The 27,905-nt window shown below is 42.5% G+C and overlaps 1 protein-coding gene across 2 annotated transcripts in view; it reads right to left on the bottom strand.

The window, feature by feature from the left end:
• DDX10 (DEAD-box helicase 10) overlaps positions 1-27,905 on the bottom strand; it is a 326,657-nt gene that overhangs the window by 116,575 nt on the left and 182,177 nt on the right. For both annotated transcript variants that reach the window (XR_012158274.1, XM_073339141.1), the window contains exon 14: positions 10,972-11,085. Coding sequence is in view for 1 of the 2 variants with exons in the window: in XM_073339141.1 (XP_073195242.1) it covers positions 10,972-11,085 (114 nt within the window). In the remaining variant the exon portion in view is untranslated. The remainder of the gene's footprint in view (positions 1-10,971; positions 11,086-27,905) is intronic.

Genomic DNA, 27,905 nt, shown 5'->3' with positions numbered 1-27,905 from the left:
TCAAAATAAACTGTTCATTAAACCATGCTTTTAATGCTTTCCTTTGAAATCTGTTTGGACATCTGCTTTTTACTCTCTGCCTAATAAGACAAATATGCTATAGACATTTTTAGTCATTTTGTTAGAAAAAAATTGTTTTCAAGAAAATAGATTGCTAATATGATTAAATGGAAATTACATTTACATCAATTTTAAGAAACAGTATTTTTCACATTTCCCAGGCTTCTCTTCATAAGGACCTCACATCCTTTGCTCTGCAAGCAGTCTCAATTCCCTGAACAATCCACATGTACATGTACTATACTGACCTTCAAATATACTATTGTGTTTGAATATACAGTAATAGCTTGAATGTAGTTCCCATCTTTGGAAAAATTTATGTGGGATCTGAAAGCTAAGTCTGACTCTCCACATGCAACGTCTTGATCTCCCTCTGTTGATCTCCCTCTGTGAAAGATGCAGGGAGGCCAAACCCAGTAGTGTCTCCTCATTGTGAGAAACAAGATGTTTGGGTTCTTTGGTCACGACAGATCTCCCACCATTTCCTTCACTTTAATGTGAAACCATGAGATGCTCAAATACTAATTTGGACAAAGGAAGGAGACAGGCCAGGTGAAATAAAAAACTTACCTACCTTTTGTAATTGTTGTTCTTCAAGATGTGTTGCTCATATCCATTCCATTCTAGGTGTGTGCATGCCCACGTGCACAGTCCTTGGAGATTTTTGCATTAGCGGTATCCATAGGGTCAGTTGTGGTACCCTCTGGAATGCCGTGCTCATGCGTTGGTATATTAGGCGCCGTCTGTTCCTTCTTGGGAGCAACTCCGACAGAGAGGTAGGAGGGTGGGTAATGGAACAGATAGGAGCAACAAATCTCAAAGAACAACAGTTATGCAAGGTAGGCAACCGTTTTTCTTCTTCGAGTGCTTGCTCATGTCAACTCCATTCTAGGTGACTCACAAGAAGCATTCCTGGAGGTGGGCTCAGAGTTCAAGGTCATGTGAGTTGCAACACTGCTCTACAAAGGCAGCATCGTCTTGGACTTGCTGGGTAAGCATGCAGTGAGACGTGAACGTGTGAACGGACAACCAGGTAGCGGCCCTGAAGATATCGTCAATTGGCACTTGAGCCAGGAAGGCCGCCGAGGAGACTTGCACCCTAGTCAAATGAGCGGTTACGATCGCCAGAGGCACTTTCGCTTGATCATAGCGAAAGAGATGCAGGTGATGATCCAGGATGAAATTCTCTGAGTGGACACCAGACAGCCTTTCATCCTGTCTGGCACCGTGATGAACAGCTGCGTTGACTTATGGAACATCTTGGTCCTTTCAATGTAAAAGGCTAGCACTGTCCTGATGTTCAGAGAGTGTCATCTACTCTCCTCCTCAGATTTATGAGGCTTCGGGAAGAAGACAGGCAAGAATATGTCCTGGCTCATGTGAAATTGCGAAACCACCTCGGTCAGGAAAGCGGGGTGCAGTCGCAGCTGGACCTTGGCCTTGAAAAACACTGTATCGGGTAGCTCCAAGGTAAGTGCCCTAATCTCAGAGACCCTACGGGCAGATGTTATTGCCACCAGGAATACCACCTTCCAGGAGAGTAGAAGGCGGCAACAGGAAGCCAATGGCTCAAATGGGGCCCCATGAGCTGTGCCAGCACTAGATTCAGGTCCCAAGGAGGGACAGGGTCCTGGACATGAGGATAGAGTCGCTCCAGACCCTTCAAGAACCAGACCATCATGTCGTGAACAAAGACCAACTTGCCCTGGACTGGAGGATGAAAGGCTGATATAGCAGCCAAACGGACCTTAACTGATGAAAGGGACAAGCCCTGGAACTTAAGATATAGAAGGTAGTCAAGGGTTGACTGCAGTGAGGCCTGTTTAGGCCTAATACCCTGATCTGATGCCCAGCACGTGAACCATTTCCATTTGGCCAGGCAGGTTTCCCTGGTAGAGGGCTTCCTGCTGCCCAACCGGACCTGCTGGACATAGACCGAGCACTCCTGTTCTTCCGCATTTAAGCATGCAGCTGCCAAGCCGTCAGGTGCAGTGCCGCCAGATTCAGGTGCAGAAGACTGCTGTGGTTCTGGGACAGCAGATCTGGCGAGAGAGGGAGCTGCAGCAGGGATGCCACCTAGAAGTCCAGCAGCGTGCCAAACCAGTGTTGGCAAGACCAAGCCGGGGCTATTAGGATTACCTTCACTTTGTCCTATTTCATCTTCTTGAGGACTCTGGATTATCGTCACCAGTGGGAAAGGATACATCAGAGCCCCCAACCATGTGAGTAAGGGGGTGTGACAGGGAGCCTCTGTCAAACCGCCAAAACGTGTGGCATTTCCTATTCTGATGAGTCGGAAACAAATACAACCTGGGGACTTCCCCATCTTTGGGGGATCACACTGATCGCCTCGGGACGGAGTGACCATTCGTGGCACGACGAGAAGGTTCTGCCGAGGCGATCTACCAATACATTCCTGGTCCCCGGGAGGTGCCCGGCCTTAAGATGAATGGCATGCTGCACACAGAAGTCCCAGAGTCAGACAGTTTCTTGGCAAAGGGCCAACAACTTGGCTCCGCCTTACTTGTTGATATAAAACATCGCAGCAGTGTTGTCCATCAGGACTTGTACCACCTTGTCCTTCAAGTGGGACTGGAAAGCCTAGCCAGCCAAATGAACCACTCTGAGCTCCCTGACATTTATGTGGAGGGAGCAACCATCCCACAACCAGCAGCCTTGTGTGCTGAGCTTGCCCAAGTGCACTCCCCAGCCCAGGTCCGAGGCACCAGAAACCAGGGACAGCGATGGGGATGGAGCCATGAAGGGAACCCCCTCAACACCGATTCAGAGTCCAACCACCATTTAAGTGATACCCGGATGTGGTCCGGCACTGTGACTACCAGGTTTAGCTCGTGTCTGTTGGGCATGTAGACCAACGCTAGCCATGCTTGCAGCAGCCGGAGATGGAGCTGAGCATGACAGATCACTTAAGTACAAGCTGCATTGTGGCCTAACAACCTCAGGCAGGTGTGGGCAGTGGTAAGCGGGTGGCCCCTTATACGGGAGATCAAGCCCAACATGGCCTGGAAACGGGCCTTCGGAAGGAAGGCTCTGAACGGCACGCAGTCAAGAACCGCCCCATGAACTCTATCCGTTGCACTGGTATGAGGGATGATTTCTTTCTTGTTTACTAATAGACCAAGGTCACGACAGGTAGAACACACCAGATCGACACTCCTCTGCACCTGATCCCGCGATCTGCCCTTGATGAACCAATCATCGAGATAAGGATAGACCTAGACACCTTGATGTCTTAGGTAAGTGGCTACCGGAGCCATGCATTTTGTGACTACCCGCAGGGCCGATGAGAGACCAAAGGGCATCACTATGAATTGGAAATGACGTTGTCCCACCATAAAACGGAGAAACCATCTGTGTCCTTGGAAGATGGAAACGTGAAAATAAGTGTCTTTCAAGTCAACAGCAGCATACCAGTCTCCCGGATCCAAGGAGGGAATGATGGAGGCCAAGGAGACCATGCGGAACTTCAACTTTTTGAGATATTTGTTGAGTTGCCACAGGTACAGAATGGATCTTAGGCCCCCTTTTGCTTTCACCATTAGAAAACAGTGGGAGTAGAACCCTTTGCCCCTCATTTCCCAAGGGAACCCCTCCACTGCCCCCAACTGAAGGAGCTGGTCGACCTCTTGAACTACGAGTTGCTCGTGAGAAGGGTCCATGAAGTGAGAAGTGTCCATGAAGAGGGACAGGGAAGGGGGCGCATGGCCGAGAATTGCTGGGTGTAGCCCAGAGATACAATTTCTAGCACCCAACGGTCCAAGGTGACTAGGCCAAATGGTAGGGACGAAGACAGCTTAGGAATGAATGAATGAGGTGAATCCAAGGGAGTTGACTGGGGCATCACTATCAAGCGCACCCTCAAAACGAGCACTTCTGGCCCCCATGATCTTTTGCCAGGCCAGGTTGCGCAGGTCAGCAGGAGGAGGAAGGGCAGTGAAAACAAAAACTCATGTCCTTATCCCATCTCCTTGCAGACCCCTGTCGAGGTTGCCAAGGCCTTGGTTGTGGGGCGGCCAAAACTGCTTCCTCACCGACTGAGGCGAATGCAGACCCAGCAAGCGGAGGGTGGCCCGAATGTCCTTTAGTTCATGCAGCCTTGCATCTGTCTGCTCTGCAAAGAGTCGAACGCCATCAAACCGGAGGTCCTGGATTGAGGACTGCATCTCCTGGGACAAGCATGCGGTCTGACACCAAGAACTATGCCTCATGACCACTGCTGAAGCGATCACCCAGGCCACCGAATCAGCTGCGTCCCACACCATTTGGAGGGAGCAGTGTGCTGCTGTGGTACGCTCCTCAACAAGGGACCCTTGTTGGGTGGGTGTACAAGTATTCAAACCCCTTGGCTAGGATGAAATACTTCTTTTCAGCCCTCTTGGAGGTGGGTGGGATTGAGGATAGGGTTTGCCAGAGGGCTTTGGCAACCTTTAATCATATAATATCAGGTTTGGAAGAGACCTCAGGAGGTCATCTAGTCCAACCCCAACTAAATTATCCCAGCCAGGGCTTTGTCAAGCCTGACCTTAAAAACCTCTAAGGATGGAGATTCCACCAACTCCCTAGGTAACCCATTCCAGTGTTTCACCACCCTCCTAGTGAAATAGTTTTTCCTAATATCCAACCTAGGCCTCTCCCCACTGCAATTTGAGACCATTGCTTCTTGTTCTGTCATCTGCCACCACTGAGAACAGCCTAGCTCCATCCTCTTCAGAAGCCACCTTCAGATAGTTGAACGCTACTATCAAATCCGCCCCCCCCCCACTCTTCTCTTCTTCATATTAAATAAGTCCAGTTCCCTCAGCCTCTCCTCGTAAGTCATGTGCCCCAGCCTCCTAATAATTTTCACTGCCCTCTGCTGGACTCTCTCCAATTTGTCCACATCCCTTCTGTAGTGGGGGGCCCAAAACTGGACGCAATATTCCAGATGTGGCCTCACCAGTGCTGAATAGAGGGGAATAATCACTTCCTTCAATCTACTGGAAATACTCCTACTAATGCAGCCCAATATGCCATTAGCCTTCTTGGCAAAAAGGGCACACTGCTGACTCATATCCAGCTTCTCGTCCACTGTAATCCCCAGGTCCTTTTCTGCAGAACTGCCATTAGCCAGTCAGTCCCCAGCCTGTAGCAATGCATGGGATTCTTCCTTCCTAAGTGCAGAACAAGTGCACTTGTCCTTGTTGAACCTCATCAGATGTCTTTTGGCCCAATCCTCCAATTTGTCTAGGTCACTCTGGACCCTAACTCTACCCTCCAGCATATCTACTTTTCCCCCCAGCTTAGTGTCAGCCGCAAACTTGCTGAGGGTGCAATACATCCCATCATCTAGATCATTAATGATACTCTTTAGGACCCCATTGTGCACCGGAAGCGCAACACATCCGGGGGTTGATGAGGAGAGGATATTAAAGAAGTTATCCGATTGCTCTACCATCTCTTCCACCTCTAGGCCTAAGTTTGTGACCACCCTCTGGAGCAGGGCTTGGTGCTCCTCAAAATCATCCAGTGGGATAGCGTGAGAGTGTTGGATCATATTAAAGAAGTTCTGTATTAAAATCACAAATGAGTTTGATTCCCCATAGTTTCAATTCCAGGGTATTACTAATTAAGAGGTCTCTTGGTTTTTGGTACTGTTTCTCTCCCTCTGTGTGTGAAACTTGCAAGCTGCTAATTGTGTTAGTACATTCTAAGACAGAGTCTGTTCTCAAAGCAGTTCACAGAGAGAGAGACTCAAAACAATACTCTAACAACAGAAACAACACCCAGAGACTCCCCGCCCTTTTGTTGTATTAACCATTGTGATTAAAATAGAGATAGAGGATGTATGTGGATGGATGCTTGGTGTGGATAATAACTGAATGATCAGGGAGGTGCCAGCCTAAGAATCCAGTGTCCATCGGCTGAAGAAGGCGTCAAGTGGAAATAACCAGAGGACCCCCCCGGAGGGCAGACTGGAATCCACCCAACAGCCTCAAGAATGGGAGAACCAAAGAACAAGATAACATCTTGGAGCCGTCAGGAATGTGCTATCTGCTGATTGATTCAGCAACAGCATGATGAAGCAATTCCCATAGACTGGCATAGGAAGAAATTCCTATAAAAATAGACACTAAAAAGTGAGAACTTTGGGGGTCTGATTCTGCAAACCAACTTCCAGGAGCATCAGATGAGCATCTGACAAGGCCCTGCTCCCTCCTCATGTCCAGGCCACCTGGCCAGTGGCTTGGCATGAGCAACTCTAAGGCTGGTAACTATGATAACAACCTTGCAGAACCTGTGTGTGTGTGTTTGTATGAATGAATGTGTGAATAAATATGAGATTGAATGGAATGTTATAGCTATAACTAACTGCTTACTATGATTCTTTCTGTATTCACAATAAATGTGGTATTTTGCCTTTTTCCCTTTAATAAGATCCTGCTGGTTTTTATTTTATTGGTACAACAAGAGGGCCCCGCAACAGCCTCATCTACACTGAATGAGGCCAACTGGACGACCAGGGGAGGACCCGGGGCTTCATCTCCAATTGGCAAAGGAGGTTTTGGGGTGGGCACTCACTCCTCCATCCTGGCATCCAACTACGCTTTACGCACTGATTCGGTGAAGGGATGAACTCCTTTTCCGTGCCAGAGGAATCCCCTTCCAGTGACCACGGTGAGGCTGTCTACGTCTGAGTCTGGCGGCTAACCGTGCCCATGGGTGAATGTTGCCTAGAATAAGGGGATTGGTGCCGGGAGCGGGCAGATTGGACCACGTTGGGGAACGTTCCCACAGGCTGGAGACGATTGGCGGGAGGATGACCAGTGCCGGCCATACAGTGACAGATGCCTCCCTCCAGGCAAACCTCTTCTAGAGGGTGGAGACTGGGAGTGGGCTGCCTGAAAGGGTTCTTTGCCCAATGCCCCTTGGTCTTTCTTGCTCGGTTCTGGGTCACGCTTCTTCGATTTCTTCTTGGACACCAGCGAAGGGGAGCGGTGCTGGGTAGAACCTGGTGCCGGGGATGCGCTACACACAGAGGCCAAAGTACTGGGAGTCGAGTCTGGCTGGGAAGGCTCTGAGGCTGGGCAGAGAGCAGCCTCCACGAGGAGGGCCATCAAATGGATCTCGTTCTCCTTCTGTGTCCTGGGACGAAAGTTCTTACAGATGCAACACTTTTCTTTTACATGTGATTCCCCCAAGCACTTTAGGCAGCTGCTATGGGGGTCACTAACAGGCATAGACCTGTCACAGTCACTGTAGGGCTTAAAACCTGGAAACTGGTGCATGCCCCACCTGGGGCAAAGTCCCCGCTGGGACCCTAACTTACTAACTACAGTGTTTAACAACTACTTCACTAGCTAACTACCGTCAACAAAACTACAAAGCAATAAAGCATGAAGTGAAGGAAAAAACGCTAACCACTTGCTAGGCAAGGGGAAGGCGCTCCGAACAACTGTCACAGGTCGTAAGAAGGAACTGAGAGGGTGTAGGACTGGCAGTGCCTAATATTCTGACACATGAGCACGGCACCCCAGAGGCCGCCATAGCTGACCCTACAGATACCGCTAAGGCAAAAATCTCCGACAACTGTGCATGGGGGCGCACAAACACCTAGAAAGGAATCGACATGAGCAAGCACTGGAAGAAGAACTTGTATGTAAGCAAGTAGGTGGGAGTATGCTTGTTGTTGTGGCATGTTGTAACAGACTACAGAGAATGCCAGATGTAAAGTTTTCTACTAGTTATTCTTCCAGACTGCATTAGCAGTGTTGAAGGGCCAAATGTGACTTCCAGGCAGAATGTTGATTACTCATGACTTATGGGCTTGGCTTCAATGCATTATTTTGATCTTGAGTTTCAGAGATTTAAGTCAAGGATTCAGAAGTATTTAACAAAATCTTGTAAACATCTGTTCACATGACTCTTTTGGAGTAGCCTTTCAAAAATGTAGTTCTTGTGGATGGGGGTGGGAGGGTTTCTTTAAACAAAAGAGTGGATATACGTGGAGAAAATTTATGACACTCCAATATATTTTGCAAAAAAAGGGAAAACAAGTTCAGAATTTTGATCTGCTGTCAGGCAAGGAGAAAGAGGATCATTTACTAATACTCTGTGCTGCATCCTCCTGGTCCTTCATACCCACAAATAAAACCAATTGCAATGTATTCCCTGTTGTAAAATGAATTCATTTGTGTACAATATTCAGAACACACGTCTTAAAAGAGTTTTATTTTACTAAAGAGAAATATATTAAGTAGCACAGTAAAACTTCAGTGTGGTTTCATTAGAGCCCATCAGAATGTTGGAATAACTTCTACAGATGCAAAGTTTATATTTCTATAAATAACTCCAAAACCTGTTCTCTGTTGTGCTGCTGTTCAATCCCTGTGCTCATTTTTAGTCTCTGTCCTCGTTGCTTTATGGTTCACTGCTCTGGATCACATGAAACACTTATCTACCCACCAGCTAAATTTGAATACTTTGTTCCTCCTCATACTTACAAGTACCAGTTTGGGGGTTCAAAAGAAATTAATCCCTTTCTCAAATTTTGGTATCCAAGATTGTGTTTTTAAAAACACAACCAGGTCTAATTACCTCTATGCATTATGAACTGACTTACTAAAGAACTATAATTTATTGGCCAGATTTTAAGACAGCTTTGTGTAACTGCATCTTTAAAAATGTATGTCCAATTAGGCATATATATATATATATATATATATATATATGAATTGGCCAGTTAAATGCACAACTGACTACTTGTGTATGCAATTACACCCAATTTACACATGCAATGGTGGTAACTGCATGCACAAATGTCTGGAAATTAAGGCTTGTATCTTTAAAGCCATGATTAATCTTTTCCAGTAGCTTTCCCCTATGAGACTTCCTTAAGAGTTATTATAAGAATAGCATTTCTATTTCATATTCTGAACACAGTGCAACTGCAGTCATGATCATCCCTCACATAAATTCATGAACAAATCTTAATACATTGTCGTAATTATACAAACTGACAGACCAGCATCTATGATTCAGAATGCAAGAGAAATATTTTAAAGCACTTGCTAAAAAATTAAAGCAGAGAATTTCTATCAGCTACTACACACACTACACTACACCCCCTCAGCATTCACTTTTTGTTCCAAAACAGCATTAAAGCAGCAGCATGTTAAATTATTTAAAAAGGCATTTAGATTTCAGCTTAATTTAAACAATTTTCATATTTTCCCTTTGAAAACCCCTTACAAACACACAAAATTTATCTTTACTAAAATGTGTATATGGATGGAATCGCACGCTCTTTTGATTCACTACAGTATCTTATAAATCCAAGTGAATGCACTGAGCCTAATTTACTACTGGTGTAACTCTACTAACCAGGCGTTTTGTCCATTATGTACCATAGCTGTCTAAAGGGCCTAGTTTTAATATGTTTCTTGGAGAAGTAAATACTTTAAAAATTACTGAGGGAATTTTTCCATGTCTGAAATTAGTTATCGTTTTGAACAGACTGCTTCTATTAGTGAGGCCATCCTTAAAAGCTTTCGAATTTTGATAACTAAGTAATATTACCACAGTATTCCCAATGTTCAGCATCCTGTGGGAATGTTATTTAGTTACAAAGGCAACTGAGAAATTTTAAAAGTAATCACTATATTTAGTTTACATCCCATTAACTGATGAAACTGCTCTAATACAAAAGCTACCTTTTATCTCAACACAGAAAACAAAAAACCAAAGCAAACTTCTGATGTTTCTGAAATCACATGTTAGAGAGATTTAATATTTAAGCAGCACTGAGGTTTGCTTGTTTGGGTTACAACCAAACAGTACTGGAGTGGCTAGCACTATACAGCAGTTCACTTCTGTTTAAAAATGAATACATTTTTCCAAATGGTGTTAGGTGATAGCCAATTAAATTACCAGAGTTCAATGCACAGCTATCTCCCCCCTATTTGGTATATAAGCTTGGCACCTTCTTTACTCACATGACATATGAAAGCTACAAATACTGGACATCTGAGAGAAAAATAGGGACACATCTTTTAATTCCACTGCCATACAAGGGATTGGTAGAACTTTTTCAAGTGATAGCATTGGGATTTGACAGATCTTCCTTAAAAAACACCAGAGACTTTCTCTTCTGCAGTTGGGAGGGCCAGATTTCCAAAAGAACCCAAGAGCCTGCATTTAAACATCGGAATATATGAAAAGGGTTCAGTATACATCTGCTCCTATTGTTCTCAGTACAATTAGATTTAAATGGGAGCTGAGCTGTTTTGCAAATCTAGCTTCAATTATGAGCAGAAAGTACTTTTGAAAATCTGGACCAAACTGAATAACTAGGGTTTTTTGTGGTTTATTAATTTCATTTTCAGGGTTTGTTTGGTTTTTTAAGCAATTTGAGTTTTATGTGGATGTCCAAAAATATGTTTTTTGGAGGGCTCTCTCTGTATTATATAATATTACGCATATTACTCACAATAGTAGTATATACTGTAAAAGGTGTAATCTCTTTTTAATGTACCCTAGTGTGCTTTAACGTAGGACTGTTTCAAACAGTCCTACGTTAAAACACACTAGGGAACCTTTAGTGCACACCAGCAGGGTCTCCATGGACCAATTAATGTACAACATGTTAGTGTACTTCAGAATTCACACCACTGTCTAGATGGAGCAGTAATGCTCGCAACAAGTCCTCAGAAACAAGTAACTATTTCCAACGTTTTTTCCAGTGGTTTATTGGATAAACACAATTTTTTTAATTGAGGGTTTTATTAATGTTTCCCAGTTAAAACCTAAAATCAGAAGCACTGTCTATGACTCAGTTTGAAGTATATTTGTTTTCACAGAAAATATAAATTCAGCTACCACCAGTGTCTGCTGTGTATTTTGAACCGATCTTACCTCCCCATCTTCAGTAAAGACAATTTTTGTGTTGACTTTAAATTTCCTCTTCAATATTTTTTTGGCTTCTTTGGTTTTAGTAGCTTTCTTCTTCAATTTTGAATTCGAGGTATTCTGTATTTTAAAAAAGCAGATGGGAGAGAACATGGTTACTTTTTGTCAAAAAAGACTACACTAGGATTTGAACTTTAACTTCTGTTTATGGTACTAAGTAAAAAGCTATTTGCCAAAACATACACACTATAGGTGAGTTTTAGAATAGGATGACTAATATAAACAAGGCTAAGGTACTTTTGCATAGATGCAACTGCTTGAATCAGGTCATATAATAAAAAACAAATATCTTTAGAGTGTTCTAAGTAACTTATATCCCATTGGCACCAGACAACCTGGACCCTCCAAGTCACACTCACTTGTTGGTGCTGTGAGATAGACTCCCTTCTCACTGCCTATATATGGCAACAGCCAATGCACAATCTAGATACAGACTGAATATCACTGGCTAAAGCCACTGGTTTCCCTCATCAGCATGACTAGCCAGACAATAGTTGGGTTGACATGGAGGGCCTGAGCAACTTCCTCCTCTCTCTCATGACAGGAAAACCGCAAACAGCAACTGCTGCTTCTATAGCTACTACCTTACATTGACTGGTACCATGACCTTGGTGTTACACTCAAGTCCACCTACTTCTGCAGCATTCACCACGGGTCTGCTTGTGCACACTTTGCAGTAGTTCAGGTACCTGAAGGGATGAGTAGACCCGATGGTTCTGGATGCCACCCACAGCGCTGCTCCCCCCAATCATGTGGGACAAATGGCCATCAAGGAACTCTCCAGCTCCACAACCCTTCCCTCCTGAGCTCCAACCACAGTATGTAAGAAGTGGATGAACATATGCATGGGAGTGTTCAGCTGAGAGAAAGTGTGGAGATTTAGTGTTAAACAGCATTTATGTTTGCAGTTCCAACCCCTGCAGCATCTAGCTGCCATATTAGATTCATCCCATTTAACAGAGAGCTTTCTGAGTGCAACAGAAAATTCCAAGGACACCAGTGAAACGAAAACTACAACATTAGAAACAGTAAAATCCATCCACACGTCCCTACATGTTCTCCCATGACTACCACATGGAATGAGCAGCGCTATCTAGAAAAGGTAACAATACAGTCGATCAGCACAAACCCTGACCATTTATTTTATGCTATACCCATGTTTTCTGTCTGTTGTGCTTTAGATTTGTGAACTGATAAAACAACTACATTGCAGAAGTTGTTGGAAGAAAGGGAAGCGATAGGTTTTGACCAACAGGTAGGGAATAGCTAGGACTTTCAGAATCTTGAGTAGTTTGGACTGGTGAAATAAGCACATTATCCTAGGTTTCTGCTGAAGTGATCAACAGTGAAATAGTTAATGTTGACTACTGTAGTCGGGTGGTTACCCGCTCTAGCCTTGACTGGGCTGAGGCCAGCTTGGGGAGAGGGCTGGAGCTGTGGGGAAAAGCCCAGCAGGATTAAGGGAGCAGCTGCAGCTGTGGTCAGCTCAATCAGGCCCAGCTGGCCCCAATAAGAGGCTGTGAGCCAGGAGCCCAGTCAGTCTCCCTCTGCCTGTAAGAGGGAAAAGGGCTTTACTGCAAGGTGCCGAGTAGGACACCTAGATTGGAGCAGGGCTTGGGAAGTGCCAGAGGAGCAGAGAGCTCCAGCCTGGAGAGCCTCAGGCTGCAGGTCTGACTACAGGCCGAATAGGTGCAGGGTTGCAGAGGGGCAGCCCATGGGTAGGCGGAGGCAGCAGGTTCAAAACCCCCTTGCCTGTGATGAGTGGCATATACACTGCAGTCTGTCCCCGATACAAGGGGCTAAGAGGGGACTTGAAGTAGCCCAAACTGAGGCGAGGTGGGGTTAGGGGGTGGGGGTTCCCCTGGGTGGGGAGACCCAGAACCTGAGAGTGTTGGGCTATTGCCAGGGAGATAGTAAAGAGAAAGGGGCACTGGCTCCTGGGATGGACACAGGGGCCGGTGGTAAGGCAGATCACCAGCCTGCAGAGGGCGCTCTACCAGCAGGAGGCACCGCAGGGGTGAGTCCAAACCTTTACAACTATTAAGATTGTTGTTTCAATTTCACAGGTAATCTGCTCCCATCCAGCAGGAAGGATTACATGGGCATAGAATCACATAAGATGTGAGGTCCAGACCTCAGTAATTTTGAGGGTGTTTTTAAATACAAAAGACATATTAGTCAGGTATCAAGTGACACAGAATGACATATTATTCAGAATCAAGTGACACTTGCCAGCAGAGCAATCATCTTATGGCAAAATGGATCACTAAGACTCACTAGGAAGTATACATACATATCATTCATCATCCCTGAAAAACCAGTGTCCTGAAAGACACCACTATTCACCCGAGTGGGGATTGTCTGCAAACTGGTATCAATATTTGACAAGAGCGAGAAAAGGAGTCGCATAAATCTGAAGGAAACAATGGTTAGGAGAACCTGAAATTTTTAGTTATGTAATATACTGCACTTACTGTACTACATTAAATATAAAGGGAAATACAAAAATTCACTGGAGAAAGTAAATCTTCCTCATGGTCAGTACACTAATACACTGAAAATAATGCACCATAAAATAAAAAATGACAACCTTAGCAAAACTGGAGAAAAAATGGTTTACGACAGGCTAATGTACTGTATTATCAGATGGCAACCACATCTATTATGACAACTAGTAACTGCAGCAGCAGCAGTATTGAAAAGCTGTGCTGTCACCTACTTTTGTTGTGTTATGTAGCAATTATTAACCTGTCTTATACTCCTTTCCCTAACAGCTTAGCAAGGTGTGCCTTCCCTCAATCTCATCACTTGCCCTACAAATGCAATGTGTTTCAGGCTCCGCACAAGCATAATTCTACATAGGTGCTGGAACTAGAGATGCTGGGGGTGCTGTCGCACCCCCTGGCTTGAAGTGGTTTCCATCATATAAAGGGTTTACAGTTTGGTTCAATGGCTGTCAGCACCTCCACTATACAAATTGTTCCAGTACCCCGTAATTCTATTCATCTTTATCTTAAAGGAGAAGCCATAGGCTGGAACTCAAGTATCAGCCTATATACAGTCCACCACAAGACTGTATGGAGAAGCAAGACGGTTTGTCCTCACAGATTGTCAAATGTGCCTGCTACATAGGGCGTTTCTGGGCTCTCTCCTAGTTATCCCTCACGGGTTCTTTGCTGTTCTATATTCTGTCAGTGGACAGAAACCACCATCCTCGTCTCTTCTGGTTTGTGGCACTTGTAAGCAAACATGAAAGCACTTTTGAATTTGTAATTCACACTAATAATCAAAGCCACGAAGTGAGCCACTGTATTTTTGTTAAACTAACCTGAAAAGCATTAGTTTGCTGCAGAAGATTTCCTACTTTATCCAGCTTTTCTTGATGCAGCAAAGAAAACCACGTAAGCAATACAATAATAGGAAATCTTTGGATGAACTACTTAAAGATGTATCTACTTCAAGCTGCTAACACACAAATTTCTCTAAAACGCTATTTTTACTTTAACATTTTATATAGTAATTTTACTATTTTTCTGCTTTCCATATTAACTGTTACTTTTATTTGCTAATTATTTTTACATTTATTTTGCTATGTGACTGAACATATTTCAGAATAGATGCAACAGTTATTTGATTTTGTAAAATTAAATTTTTGAATCTGTGAGGTGTGGTTTAGCTGCCTGATTGCTAAGATCGGGGGGGAAACGTTTTCTCTAGCTCACAAGCTTCACTGCTAGAACATAGCTTCCAATGGGTCTTTTCAGCATGCATAGTGGTGCAATCCTTTTTTCATTTGTGCGACAGACTTTAAGAAGTGAGGGTACGTTTATACGGTATCCAGTATTGAGAGTCCTACAGAGGTATGCCAAGAAAAAAAAAGAAGGCTACATTTCTTATACAGTGCAGAGTTAGAAAATTTGGCAAAGTTTCAATAAGTGATTCTTTTAACTTTATTGTGGTAAATGCAGTGCTAGTGAAAGATGCCAGATTAACAGACCCTAGAGACTGACATCCTATTTATCCACAAAACATATAAGCACGAGCTTCCCCACACTACTTTTATTCTTATACCATACTCATCATTATGGCATGAGGCAGACAGAACATTTCAGGGGTAAGAGGGTAGCTAGCTCTCAAAAGCCCAATTCAATCCTTAGTTGCTGCATGGTGCCAGTTAATACCACCTGTAACGTGGGAATTGAACTATAGCCAACCTATTCAAAGAGTATAGTGGATTGAAGACCTGGGTTCTAGCCTGAACTCTGCCACTGCTGTGCTGAGTGACCCTGGGCAAGTCACTTCATCTCTGTGCTTTGGTTTTCCCATTTGTAAAATGAGGATGAACCTGTCTTTCTTTGCAAAGTGCTTTGATATATTCTGATAAGTATTCATTACAGCAGCCTGCCCACGGAGCCAGGTTAGGAGGCAGAGTGGGGTGGGGCACACAGGGCTGCTAAGGGGTCACAGACTGGGGCTCAGAAGGGCTAGTCATAGGCAGGGGGGAGGGAGGACAGACTGGGTCCTAGGCTCAGGAGCTAGTGGGGTGACAGCATTGAGCCCGGGCTGAATGGAAGGGGGCTCCAGGGCCACATGGGATGGGGGGATTCAAGGACACATGGGCAGATGTGCTTGACTGAATGGGAGAGGCTCGGGGACAGCCAGAGTCTGCATGGGGGAAGCTCCCCAACTCCCTAACAAACCCTCTTCCCTTCCCCTCAAGAAACTATTCCATATTTCTCCCACCCACACCCAACCACCATACATATTCACTCCCAGGCTCCTTCCCTCTGCTCCTCCGTTACCCCTGACTCTCCCAAGCCTTTGCACTGTTTCTGAGGGGTACAGGAAACATGTTTCTGTATTGTAATGTAAATGAATTACTCAAAGTTCTGTATATATATGCCTAGTAAGAAATCTATTTATCAAATAGATTTATTTATATTTCCTGAGTATATTTTTTGCGTGCGGGGGCGGGGTCCTGTATTGTTAGACATACTTGCTAACAGGTATTTTGAAAAAAATTACCAACATAATTGAAATTGAAGTGATTAAATTGTGTTATTTTGACAACTAAAATATGCAGAATTTTAAAATATTGTGCGCAGAACTTTTAATTTTTTGGTGCGTAATTCCCCCAAGAGTAATTATTGCACTCTCTCTAGCTTCAAACTGATAGCCCACAAGCAAGAGGCTTATCCATTACCAGTGAGCTGAGCCATAAAGTTCATTCCCACCCCTTTAAGTATGTTTATTTTTAAGTGCAAGTGCATATTTATATATGTTAAGATAGCATGTTTGCTATGTTAAGAAAGCTATATTTGCAACAATATAATTGCATGTTTCTCTATGTATCTTTTTAATAGAACAGATAGTATTGAGTCAAATGTTCATAAAAACACATTATAGACAAGAAAGGAAATGTAAATTGAGAGGAAAAAATGCCACAGCATCTCAACTATTATTGTGAATAGGTTTATGTAATTGCAGTACTACAAACTAGAGCTTCCTGCAACACTACAGAACCTAACTACAAGTTTGGGGTTTGGGTCAGAAAACAACGCAGTCTTCTTGGGCTCAGGTCAGGTCGCCTCCGATGACCCTCGACTGCCTATGGGGTCATTGCAGTGGTGGCAGTGGCTGTGCGCCCTGTCCCTACTGCCACCTTGCTGCCCTGTGCACGCTGCAAAGAGTGTAGGCCAAGGAGTTGCAGTGCCTCACTCTGCAGCACATCTAGTTCAGCAACGGGTGGTACCCGGTGAGAAGGGCACACCGCAAATCACTCAACCCTCTCTGGCTCAGGTCAGGGGGGCTTGGGGTGGGCTTAAAAATTAGGCCTGGGCAAACCCTCTAACAAACTCTGAAAACACTGCATATCAGAGCGCGGCCAAGTAATGTCCGCCAACAACACAGAAAGACAAGAGAAAAGAATTACATCAAGTAGTAAAGGGATCCTATGAACTAAACCAATAAGCCTTCAAACAAGAACAGACTATATCTGCAGGGGGTATGAGCACACGCTTTGAAATTGTTATTACTTTATGAGATAAAGGAAAAACAGTAAAGAAAAAAATGTGCAAAAATCTCACCTCACTAGAAGACTGTATGGTTTATAGTATCAACAACAGAAAATGGGAAGCAATTAAGCACCATCTTCTTAGGAAAAAAAAGACACTGTTCTTCAGTAAGCTACAGACGTAGCATGGTCCATGGAATGAGTTAGGAACATCTATGTTCTACTTCCCATCACTAATATGAAAATCTTCAGGATGAAGTGCATCAAGTTTGGCACCCAAAAGTACAACCAGATCCTATTTTCAGACATGCTTAGTATCCAAGACTGCAATTTACCTTAAAGAAAGGGGCAGGTACTCAGCACCTTTGGAAATGCAGGTCCCTAAAACCTCCCAGTCTCTGTGTTTCCATGTATGAGGTGGGAGTGATTGTTCAATGACGTTACAGGTGTGTGGCAAGAATTAGAATCTTTAAAACACTACAGAGTTACTAAGTATTGGAAGGTTTCAGAGGAACAGCCGTGTTAGTCTGTATTCGCAAAAAGAAAAGGAGTACTTGTGGCACCTTAGAGACTAACCAATTTATTTGAGCACGTAGCTCACGAAAGCTCATGCTCAAATAAATTGGTTAGTCTCTAAGGTGCCACAAGTACTCCTTTTCTTTTTAAGTATTGGAAGGTAGATTCAAATTGGAATTTCTTTAACAAAATTCTATAAAATGCAGACAGTTACAGAACTAGATTATTTATCGGCAGCCTACATTTTATTTTTTCTTACACATGTACATGCCAGATGTTTTTTGCTGGATTATTCAATAGTTTAGAATTAAAATTAGCTTTTTAAAAGCACAAAAAGTAGGAAATTAAGGAATCCTGTTATATAATCATGAAGTTAAACTATACTGTAGATATTCAAGGTCTTTAGTTTTCTCATGAAAAAAATCTAGTTCTTAACTTTGAGAGATCTGTTGGAAAGATATACTGAATTGGAAAAGGTTCAGAAAAGGGCAACAAAAATGATTAGGGGTATGGAACAGCTTCCATATGAGGACAGATTAATAAGATTGGGACTTTTCAGCTTGGAAAAGAGACGACTAAGGGGGGATATGGTAGAGGTCTATAAAACTATGACTGGTGTGGAGAAAGTAAATAAGGAAGTGTTATTTATTCCTTCTCATAACACAAGACCATGGGGTCACCAAATGAAATTAATAGGCAGAAGGTTTAAAACAAATAAAAGGAAGTATTTCTTCACGTAATGTTCAACCTGTGCAACTCTTTGCCAAAGAATGTTGTGAAGGCCAAGACTATAGCAGGGTTCAAAAAAGAAACCAGATAAATTCATGGCGGATAGGTCCATCAACGGCTATTAGCCAGAATGGGCAGGGATGGTGTCCCTAGCCTCTGTTTGCCAGAAGCTGGTAATGGATGACAGGGGATGGATCACTTGATGACTACCTGTTCTGTTCATTCCCTCTGGGGTACCTGGCATTGGCCACTGTCAGAAGACAGGACACTGGGCTAGATGGACCTTTGGTCTGACCCCATATGGCCATTCTGATGTTCTTATGTTTTTTCTACACCAAACCCCAGGCAAAGGAAGAGGTTTCTGAACAAAGATATCCCCAGGCTTTTAGAGACCAAACTTAATCACCCTTAAAAATACAATTTTTATTGAGAAAATATTCCATAAGCAAGATATCTCAGAATTTCCACTCTTTTTAAACCATCACATTGCCGTTGGAACTTTTGTGGCAGAGCCAATACAGAGCATCTGTACTATTGTAGCCAAGGAAGTTCTACACAATCAGTAGCTTAGGATTCCCAAAGACATTCATTTAAAAACCACCACCACAATAGCTACTGATTGTGTAGAACTTCCTTGGCTACAGTATTACAGATGCTCTACATTGGCTCTGCCACAGAAGTTCCCACGGCAATATGATTATCAATGGAGGATACTGTAGAAGTGAGAGCACCAGTATTTATTTTTACTGTTTAATGGTCCGAACACAAATTCCAGTTGCTTGTTCACATTTCAATAAAATCCTGGAGCGCCAAGACCAGACTCAGTGAACAATTCCCAATTTATCTACTTGGGTACATACTTTTATGGCCTCATCAATTTAGTGTCAGACCACCTACAGTCCCTTCCAGTACCTTTGCTTCAGATTTGAAGTTTTGATTGCTAGAAAACTGCCAAGTGTGGGCACTGAAAAATCAATTTTCATCTTTTGTTCCAACTCACTTAATGCTAAGTCATTGGGTAAGGCAATGTTTACAGCCTGTTAATCTGTAAAAATGAGCATAGTGTTTTCAACACAGCAGCTGTCCAATGCCAGGCTAAGTTGTCATGATGGAGTAATCACTTTATGTCATGGTAGGTATAAAATGTGCTATTGCTTTCCTGCAGTCTTGGGATTTTTCCTCCATATTCCTGGGAAGAAAGGTCATGAACTCTCATTTTTCAGAAGCCACATAACATTACTATTTCATATTATTTTTACCCAACATTCAACAGCAACTGCTGCTGAAGAACTTAAAATGGATTTGGTATTCAATTTCACACACTTGTTTTTATATTTCTCCAAGATGTTACCCAGTGAGAGCGAAGATATCCCCATACTGAATATCACACTGCAGTTTAACTCTTCTGTCTAAGCTGTATATAGTTCTCACAGCTCTTTCCCTCCTAGAAACTGCCACAGTCTCTCCAAAGAAAGTCTTCAAATCACAGGAAGAGGCACAGGGTGTCTTCATCTTTGTGCCTTGTAAAGCATCCACCGTTGGTTCTAAACTAATTGACATTATAGTTCCCTGGCTCTCAGGAGAGACTTCCAGAGGTATTTGAGAGTCCATGTCCTTCAACCACTTGGCTGTGCCTTCTCTATCAAGCCTGAAACAGTCTAATTCCCACTCAGTCCCCATGGAACTGCAAGAACCAAACCATTTACTAGCCAGTTTCCCTCTTCCCTTATTCTGTGCTGGAGAAGGAAGAATATGGCTGAGTTCCCAGCCCTTTTCTACTGATTCCCATAGACAAAAGCAGCAGTGAGACGCAGCTTGGCTACTCCTCACATCCCTTCTCGAGCTCATAATGAGAAGCAACGCAATCAAACTTCAAAGCCCAGTCCCCCAAACCTCAGTGTGAGTACAAGCAAAGGAGAGCTTGGGTAGCCAATACCCTCTGCTCTTCTCCCAACGACTCTGTGAAAGGCAGACCAGACGACTGGTGGTGAGCCGCTTGCAGCGGCCATCATGTCTCATCTATCTTGCCTCCACTTCTGCACTTTTCTGTACTCTCCTGCCCCATTTGGTAATGGAAATCTGGCCTCAACATCAAGTTGGCTCCATAGTCCCAGGTCCTCCCCTGGCTGCTCTGCCCTGTCTGACAAGGCATGGCCAGAAGTTTTTCTATAGAGGAAGTGGAACCAGGGTTTGAAAATGCTCCAAACCTTCGTCTCCAGGCTTTAAAAAACAACAACGGTTTGTTTTGTTTTGAAATGGTGCTCACCTCATTTAAGATACAGACTTTATTTCCATTTTCAGGTTATGTGCTTTTTAAAACAACTTAAACAAGAATCTGAAATCTGTAGGTGCTAACCTAGAAACTTGCTAGGTATCAGTGCTCTGTAAGGTATGCAGCAGTGATTAGCCTTTACTTGAACATTGTGAAGATGAGGATCCAGCCAGATTTGTATTCAAAAGACGAACAGCAGCGTTCATGTACCGCTCTATTTGCTACAGTACAAACTTTGAAAAGCATCAGTCAAATATTAAGGCTGACATGATCCTGAATTTTGCAAATGATTGCTCAGTTTGAAAACTCTGCTTTTCTAAGCTAGTATCATGGAAAACTCCAGCAGAGATGCGGATATGGCACAATCAAGGGTATTTCAATAATTCTACACCAAGCACATATAAATCCTAAGGAACTTACTTGCAACCAAACTAGTCAATATGTGCATTGCCTAGATCTGAGAGCAACCAATGTTTCACTGTAAAGAAACTTATTCTTATAAGAGACAACAAATATACTTCTTGTACCTTTCTAAAAGATTACAACAATCACCATCAGCTAATACATGAAACTTCTGAGGGGTTTTCATAACTTCTGGGTCTATACTAAATATTGACAATCACTTGGTACGCAAAGAGCTAGAGATCAGCCGTTGACCAAATTATTCCCTAGATTTAGATCATTCCTTAGAACACAGAAATCCATGGAAACACCAGAATATGGGAGAACCCTGGACTGGGAGACAATTGTATTGTGTTAACTACCTGTTTTGATTGTTTTTTTTGTTTATTTGGGGGAAGGGTGTTTTCTTCAAGTAGTGGTGGGTCAAAGAACTAAAGCTTGAAACTAACTTTCCTTAAAGCTTATGAGTGTTTGGATGCAGAAGTCTGGTTAGTGCTCATCACTTAATTTAATACACAGGGTATTAATGTCAGTAAAACAGATGGAATTAAACTAGGTGGGGCTGATAAGAACCAAACTCAAAAGATGAAGATCCCAGCATTTTAACTCATAACACACTTGTTGTCTTTTCCATTTAACAATATGGCCTATTAGCTGCAAGTTCTAGTTAAGTGAAAGGAATTTTCTGTAACAGGTTTATTCTATGAACTTGTCTCTGCTGTTTCATGAGATATTTTGGTTAAATGCAGATGAGTTACATTCATCTTGTTTATTTCAAAAAGATCAATTTTTTTCTTTATACTTAGCATATATTAGCGGAGAGAGGCAGAAACAGGAGCCACCAGATGGATCAGAAAAGAGAATTATATGATCTCTCCCAAGACACTGGTTCAAATCCAGCTGAGGTAATTAAGGCTAAAAGTTTTTATCTGACAAGCTATTTAATGACCTATGCAAAAATACGGTAGTCTTATTTTCTTTTTTCGTAGGCATCACAAAATGTTGGAATGTTTACAAAATTTAAATTTTGAATTTTCTGCAGAAAGTAAATACTATTAGCTCTTGAATTTATTATGCATATGTGTTTTACACAAGGGGCATGCATTGTAACCAGCTCTTTTATACATTTAGAGTACATTCCAGAAGAGATTTTTCCTCATATTACAAATCCTACCATGGTAGCTGGCACTCTTCATTAGCAGTCTGAGCAAAGATGACAAAGGCTGAATGGACATGAAGACTGAACAACCTTAGCACCCCTAGAGATAGTTCTTCAAAAATCAAGGAAAAGGCATGATGCACAGGAATGTAGTAGCAGGGGTGAGAAAGACTGCTTGACCCAAGACTCATCCTACTGTCCACTTTAAAAAAAAAAAAAAAAAAAAGCTTGAAAGACACTCATCTGGTCTCCCTCCACTTGTACTCTCTTGAAGTGCCCCATAGTGAAGCTGGCTCATGGGAGGAGCAGGTTCATGCAGCATTGCAAGATTTTCTCTGCTCCCATGCTATTTAAATCAGCTTCAAAAGCATCCCTAGTCTCCCCACTCGGCCAGCGTACAGTCTTCCAGAAAGCAGGGACTGGGGGATTAGAAAGCACAGAAAACTGGGTAGAAGGTAGGGGTAAGCGGAACACTGTCAGAAAAGATATGTGGGGAGAAGGGAAAGAGAATGTGGACAGGAAAAAAAGATGGTGGGAACTGTGCCAGGGCATATCATAAGGGAACAGGGAAGGAAGGTGCTGATTTGCCAACCTTGGAATCCAAAAAATAAAAAGTTTGAGTGGAGTGGATCAGAAAAAACTTCAACACAACCATTTTCCAGCCATTTCATTTTGGAGAAAACCTAGAAAAACATTCCAACAATTTTGAGACACCCAGTTTTAACATTTGTTAAATGAAAAGTTTCTATTTTGTTTTTAAATGACTGTTTTGAATTTTATTACGTATTATACATGTAACTGAAAATAAAAAAGGAAATGTTGCGTTTGACTTAAAACAAAATAAATTTTTATATAAAGTTTTCCTTCAGAGCCTGTTGAAATATAGGGGTTTTAGTAACTCAGTGGTTCTCAAAACTAGGGCGTCGCTTGTTCAGGGAATGCCCCTGGCGGGCCGGGCTGCTTTGTTTCCCTGCTGCGTCCGCAGATTTGGCCAATCGCAGCTCCCACTAGCCGCGGTTCGCTGTTCCAGGCCAATGGGGGCTGCAGAAAGTGGCGCGGGCCAAGGGACGTGCTGGCCGCCCTTCCTACAGTCACCATAGTCCTGGAGCAGCAAACCGCGGCCAGTGGGAGCCGCGATCGGCCGAACCTGCGGACGCAGCAGGTAAACAAACCAGCCCGGCCCGCCAGGGGTTTCCCTGAACAAGCGGCGCCCCAAGTTTGAGAACCACTGAACTAACTGGAATCAAAACAAATGTTGAAATCTCAAAATCCTTCACAAAGCAGGATTTCTGCCCTCAACACAGCTCTTGCTATAAGCCACCAATTTAAACACTAACTTCCAGAGGTGAAAAGATTCTCCCCACCCTCCAAAATTCACTTAGGGTATGTCAATGCTTTAATTAGACAACCACGGCTAGCCCATGCCAGCTGACTCACGCTTGCAGGACTCGGGCTAGGAGGCTGTTTAATTGCAGTGTAGACATTGAGGTTCAGGCCCAAGCACTGGGACCCTCCCACCTCGCAGGGTTCTAGAGCCCAGGCTCCAGCCCAAGCCCGAACATCTACACCGGAATTAAACAGCCCCTTGAGCCAAGTCAGCTGGATATTTGCAGTGTAGACATATCCTTTATGGCTTTTGAATTGCTGCATATTCATAGAGAAAAGAATATTAATGTTGATACTCTGATTTAAAAGCTGCAGCTGTCTCAAAAGAAAAAAGCATTGTACAATGCATTTTCCATTGCTTTTCTTTTTTAAACATACATTTCCATTAATTCTGTGGGATACATGAATAATTTTCAATGTCTTCTCAGTGAAAGTTGCAATCCATAGTGTCTGGAAGCAACCAAATGTTTAACCTGGAATTATCACACATGTATGTAACCACAGTATAAATATTATAGTATTAAGTATACAAATAAACAATTCTCATTTATCAGCATATTCAATGTATATTATCTTACCAGAATGTATTTATGAAAACTAGTATGCCTGAAATGTCTCTAATATGGTAAAATCTACAAGAACTAAGCAAGTATATTTTAAAATCGGTCATTAAAAGAGTTAAAGTGGATTAAGTCACCATCTGAATTTTTTGCAGACTGTAACTTACAGTCCTGATACACATCTGTTAGACTTTGAGATCTGTGTCCCTGCTGGGCACTCTAGCGAGGAACCTTAGATTCAACTGCAGTCGATCTATCATTTAAGCTAAAAACCGAAGCTCCATGAACTGTCAGTATTAGCAGCACTGACATCCCTTCTGATGCCCAAGCCACTAGCAGGCAAGAGCATGACTTCCTAAAGAATTTGCTTAAGGTAGAGTTCTGAGGAGCAAACTATATTACAAATTTCCAGTCAAAACTAAGTCAATGTGGAGACATCTTAAGTTATTCACTCTCAATGATAACACATTACAGGGATGTTGTAATTATTTCAAAAACAAGTATTATAAACCCAGGAAATCAAACTTAAAAATAGGTTACACTGGAAGCTTAAACTTGAAATCCATACATGCAAAGGTATGGAAATGCACAGTCTGGGTCACTTAAACCACCTTAACTCCGCCCTGAAGTGATATCATACAATAACTGTACAATTGTGATTAATACTGTATCACCACAGGGTAATGTATCATTAAAACGTATGAAGAAGTCAAATAGGCACACATTCTCCAAGCATAAGACTATTTCTACTACACCTCAGGCAAAAATGGTTTAGCCCAAGATTATTCCATTGTCCTTATTCCACAGCTTCCATTTTACTAAGCCAGAGAAGAGTATCATTAAGGTTCTATTCACAATGATTTCCACCCAAAACAAGACAACACAGAAATGAAGGCAGAAATATTTCCTATGTGCTTTAACCAAATTACACAGCCAATCAAATCTTGCCATTAGAATCCAACTTTTAATCTGTCACTTTCAATAAAGGCCTCTTCCATCAGGAATTGTGCAGCTGGAACAATTGGGAGAGGGAGTCTGATTTGTGCTTTTTGGGGGGAATGTTTTTGGTCACGTTTCAAATCCTAAGCAATGACAACGTTGATTCCATTTCTTAACATCTTACAAGTGGACCAAGATCTTCCATCTCTGATCTTTCATTATCTTCTAAAATGCATAAGGGACACAAGAAAACATACGTTGAAAAGGGAGGGAAAAGCTGCCTTGTCTTTTTTTTTTAATAAGTCTTTAAAGTACACCATTATTCTGCAATTTGTTACAGTTTCTTATTTTCCAGTCTCCAGAAGCACCACAATTATTCACTCTCTCACAAAGGCCAGACTGAATATTTTAAAGTAAAAGAGTAAAGTAAATGAAAACATCGAGAGTGATGTGATCATCAAACTCCATGGCAGATCTTACTTATGATTTAGTGAACTGAACCGAAAGACCTTTTTTTTTTTTTTTTACAAAAAGGAAGCAAAGACCTCTCAGCTTGTTCTATTTTACTGTATTTTCTAAACATTCTTTCTTCTTGTGCATCACTTTTATGGTTAATTTTTAAAATGACAGGCTACTACACAGCATGAGAAATACATTCTAAATATATGCTAGAGAGAAATCTTACATCTGGTGGTGAGGGGGAGCCAATTAACTTTGTTGGAGAGCTGCAAATATTTTGTCCTTCCCTTCCCCAAAAAAGCAGTTAGAATGACAGAGGGTGCTAATAGAAAGACAGGGTTGATGTTTTTTAAAGTTTTATATTCACCAAATTCCATCTGGTCACAAAGTAAAAGCAAAGATTAGAGTCAAGAACCCCTTCCCCAAGATCTGTATGGATAGTAATGCATTTGCCCAAGCCCTCTCTCTTCCTTTCTTGTGTACACTGAAAACAAAAGTAACGTCCATAATATCACATCACAAGGATAATCCTAACAGATAGGTTTGCCAACCCTCCAGGATTGCCCTGGAGTCTCCAGGAAATAAACATTAATCTTTCATCAAAGATTGTATCATGTAATGAAACCTCCAGGAATACGTCCAACCAAAACTGCCCACATATCTATTCAGGGGACACCATCAAAGGGCCTAATCACATCAGCCACACTATCAGAGGCTCATTCACCTGCACATCTACCAATGTGATATATGCCATCATGTGCCAGCAATGCCCCTCTGCCATGTACATTGGCCAAACTGGACAGTCTCTACGTAAAAGAATAAATGGACACAAATCAGATGTCAAGAATTATAACATTCATAAACCAGTCGGAGAACGCTTCAATCTCTCTGGTCACTCGATTTCTGATCTCAAAGTGACTATCCTTCAACAAAAAAACTTTGAAAACAGACTCCAACGAGAGACTGCTGAATTGGAATTAATTTGCAAATTGGATACAATTAATTTAGGCTTGAATAGAGACTGGGAGTGGTTGAGTCATTATACAAAGTAAAACCATTTCCCCTTGTTTATTCCTCCCCCCCACTGTTCATCAGACGTTCTTGTTAACTCCTGGAAATGTGCTGGAAATGGCCCACCTTGATTATCACTTCAAAAGGTTTTCTCTCCCACTCACCCCACTCTCCCGCTGGTAATAGCTCATCTTAAGTGATCACTCTCCTTACAATGTGTATTTTTTCATGGTCTGTGTGTATATAAAATCTCCTCACTGTACTTTCCACTTTATGCATCCGATGAAGTGAGCTGTAGCTCACGAAAGCTTATGTTCAAATAAATTGGTTAGTCTCTAAGGTGCCACAAGTACTCCTTTTCTTCTTTCAACCAATACTGGCAACCCTTACTAACAGACCAGGATTGCAGTCGGGGTTTGGGTTGTTTAAAAAAAAAAAACACCACACATCCTTTTCAAAATCCCTGTGATAATAATTACTTATTTCTTACTGGAACAGTCTTAATCTCTCAGCAGCACAGTGGTGTGGTTTTAGGGTGACCAGACAGCAAATGTGAAAAATTGGCACGGGAGTGGGGGGTAACAGAATCCTATATAAGAAAAAGACCCAAAAATCAGGACTGTCCCTATAAAAATCAGGACATCTGGTCACCCTATGTGGTTTTCAGTAGGTTAGATGGGTGCTTTTTGGGGAGGTGAGGGTTGGGAGGCCCATTCTTCAATGCAAGACAAACAGCCGAATGGCATGCATTACCTACCATGTAGTACACCACCACTCAAATATACGCCATATTCCAGAATAAACTAGAGAGGTAGAATCTATGATTAAAAGTGGACAGAGCAGCCTTCAGACAGAGCAACGGTGATTATAATATGGCTGGGGGTTGTTTGTTTTAATATGACTATGTGTATTAACTCCTATCTTAACATATCCAACAAGGACTTTAGCAGGATATTTGAGAAGATGACTCAGTCCGTCATCTTACTGAATCATCAAAGCAACAAACATAGAAGCAACAAAAAAATATCAAGAGAACCTCGACCACTGTAAGGCTCTCTGGCATTAACAAGCATCAGACTGAACATGCATGTACTCTCTTGATCTGAATCGGGGAACAATGTGTACATTGCTACTGCCAGAGGGTCCTGCCATCTGAAATATGTGAAACAGAGAAAGAGAATGTTTACCAATCCCAGTGTATTATGACTAGACAGAACACTAGTGGATCCAGCATCCATTTGGCCTGACAAAAAGCCAGCATGACTGAATCAGTCAGTTAGCATTTTGTTTTAATCCTGTTCAATAAATGCTCTGAGAGATATGCTCTTTTTAGAGAAGGGCTGATGGCAGCTGCTACAAAATTCTTCCGGTGGTGATGTGATAGGTTACTCTATGGCAAAATGGTAATGCTTTCTTGTATATGGTTCCAATGTC

The sequence above is a fragment of the Lepidochelys kempii genome, chromosome 1 (assembly GCF_965140265.1).
Source record: "Lepidochelys kempii isolate rLepKem1 chromosome 1, rLepKem1.hap2, whole genome shotgun sequence".
Taxonomy (NCBI): domain Eukaryota; kingdom Metazoa; phylum Chordata; order Testudines; family Cheloniidae; genus Lepidochelys; species Lepidochelys kempii.
The sequence above is the reverse complement of the archived record's forward strand: the minus strand, read 5'-3'. Positions and strand labels throughout refer to the sequence as shown.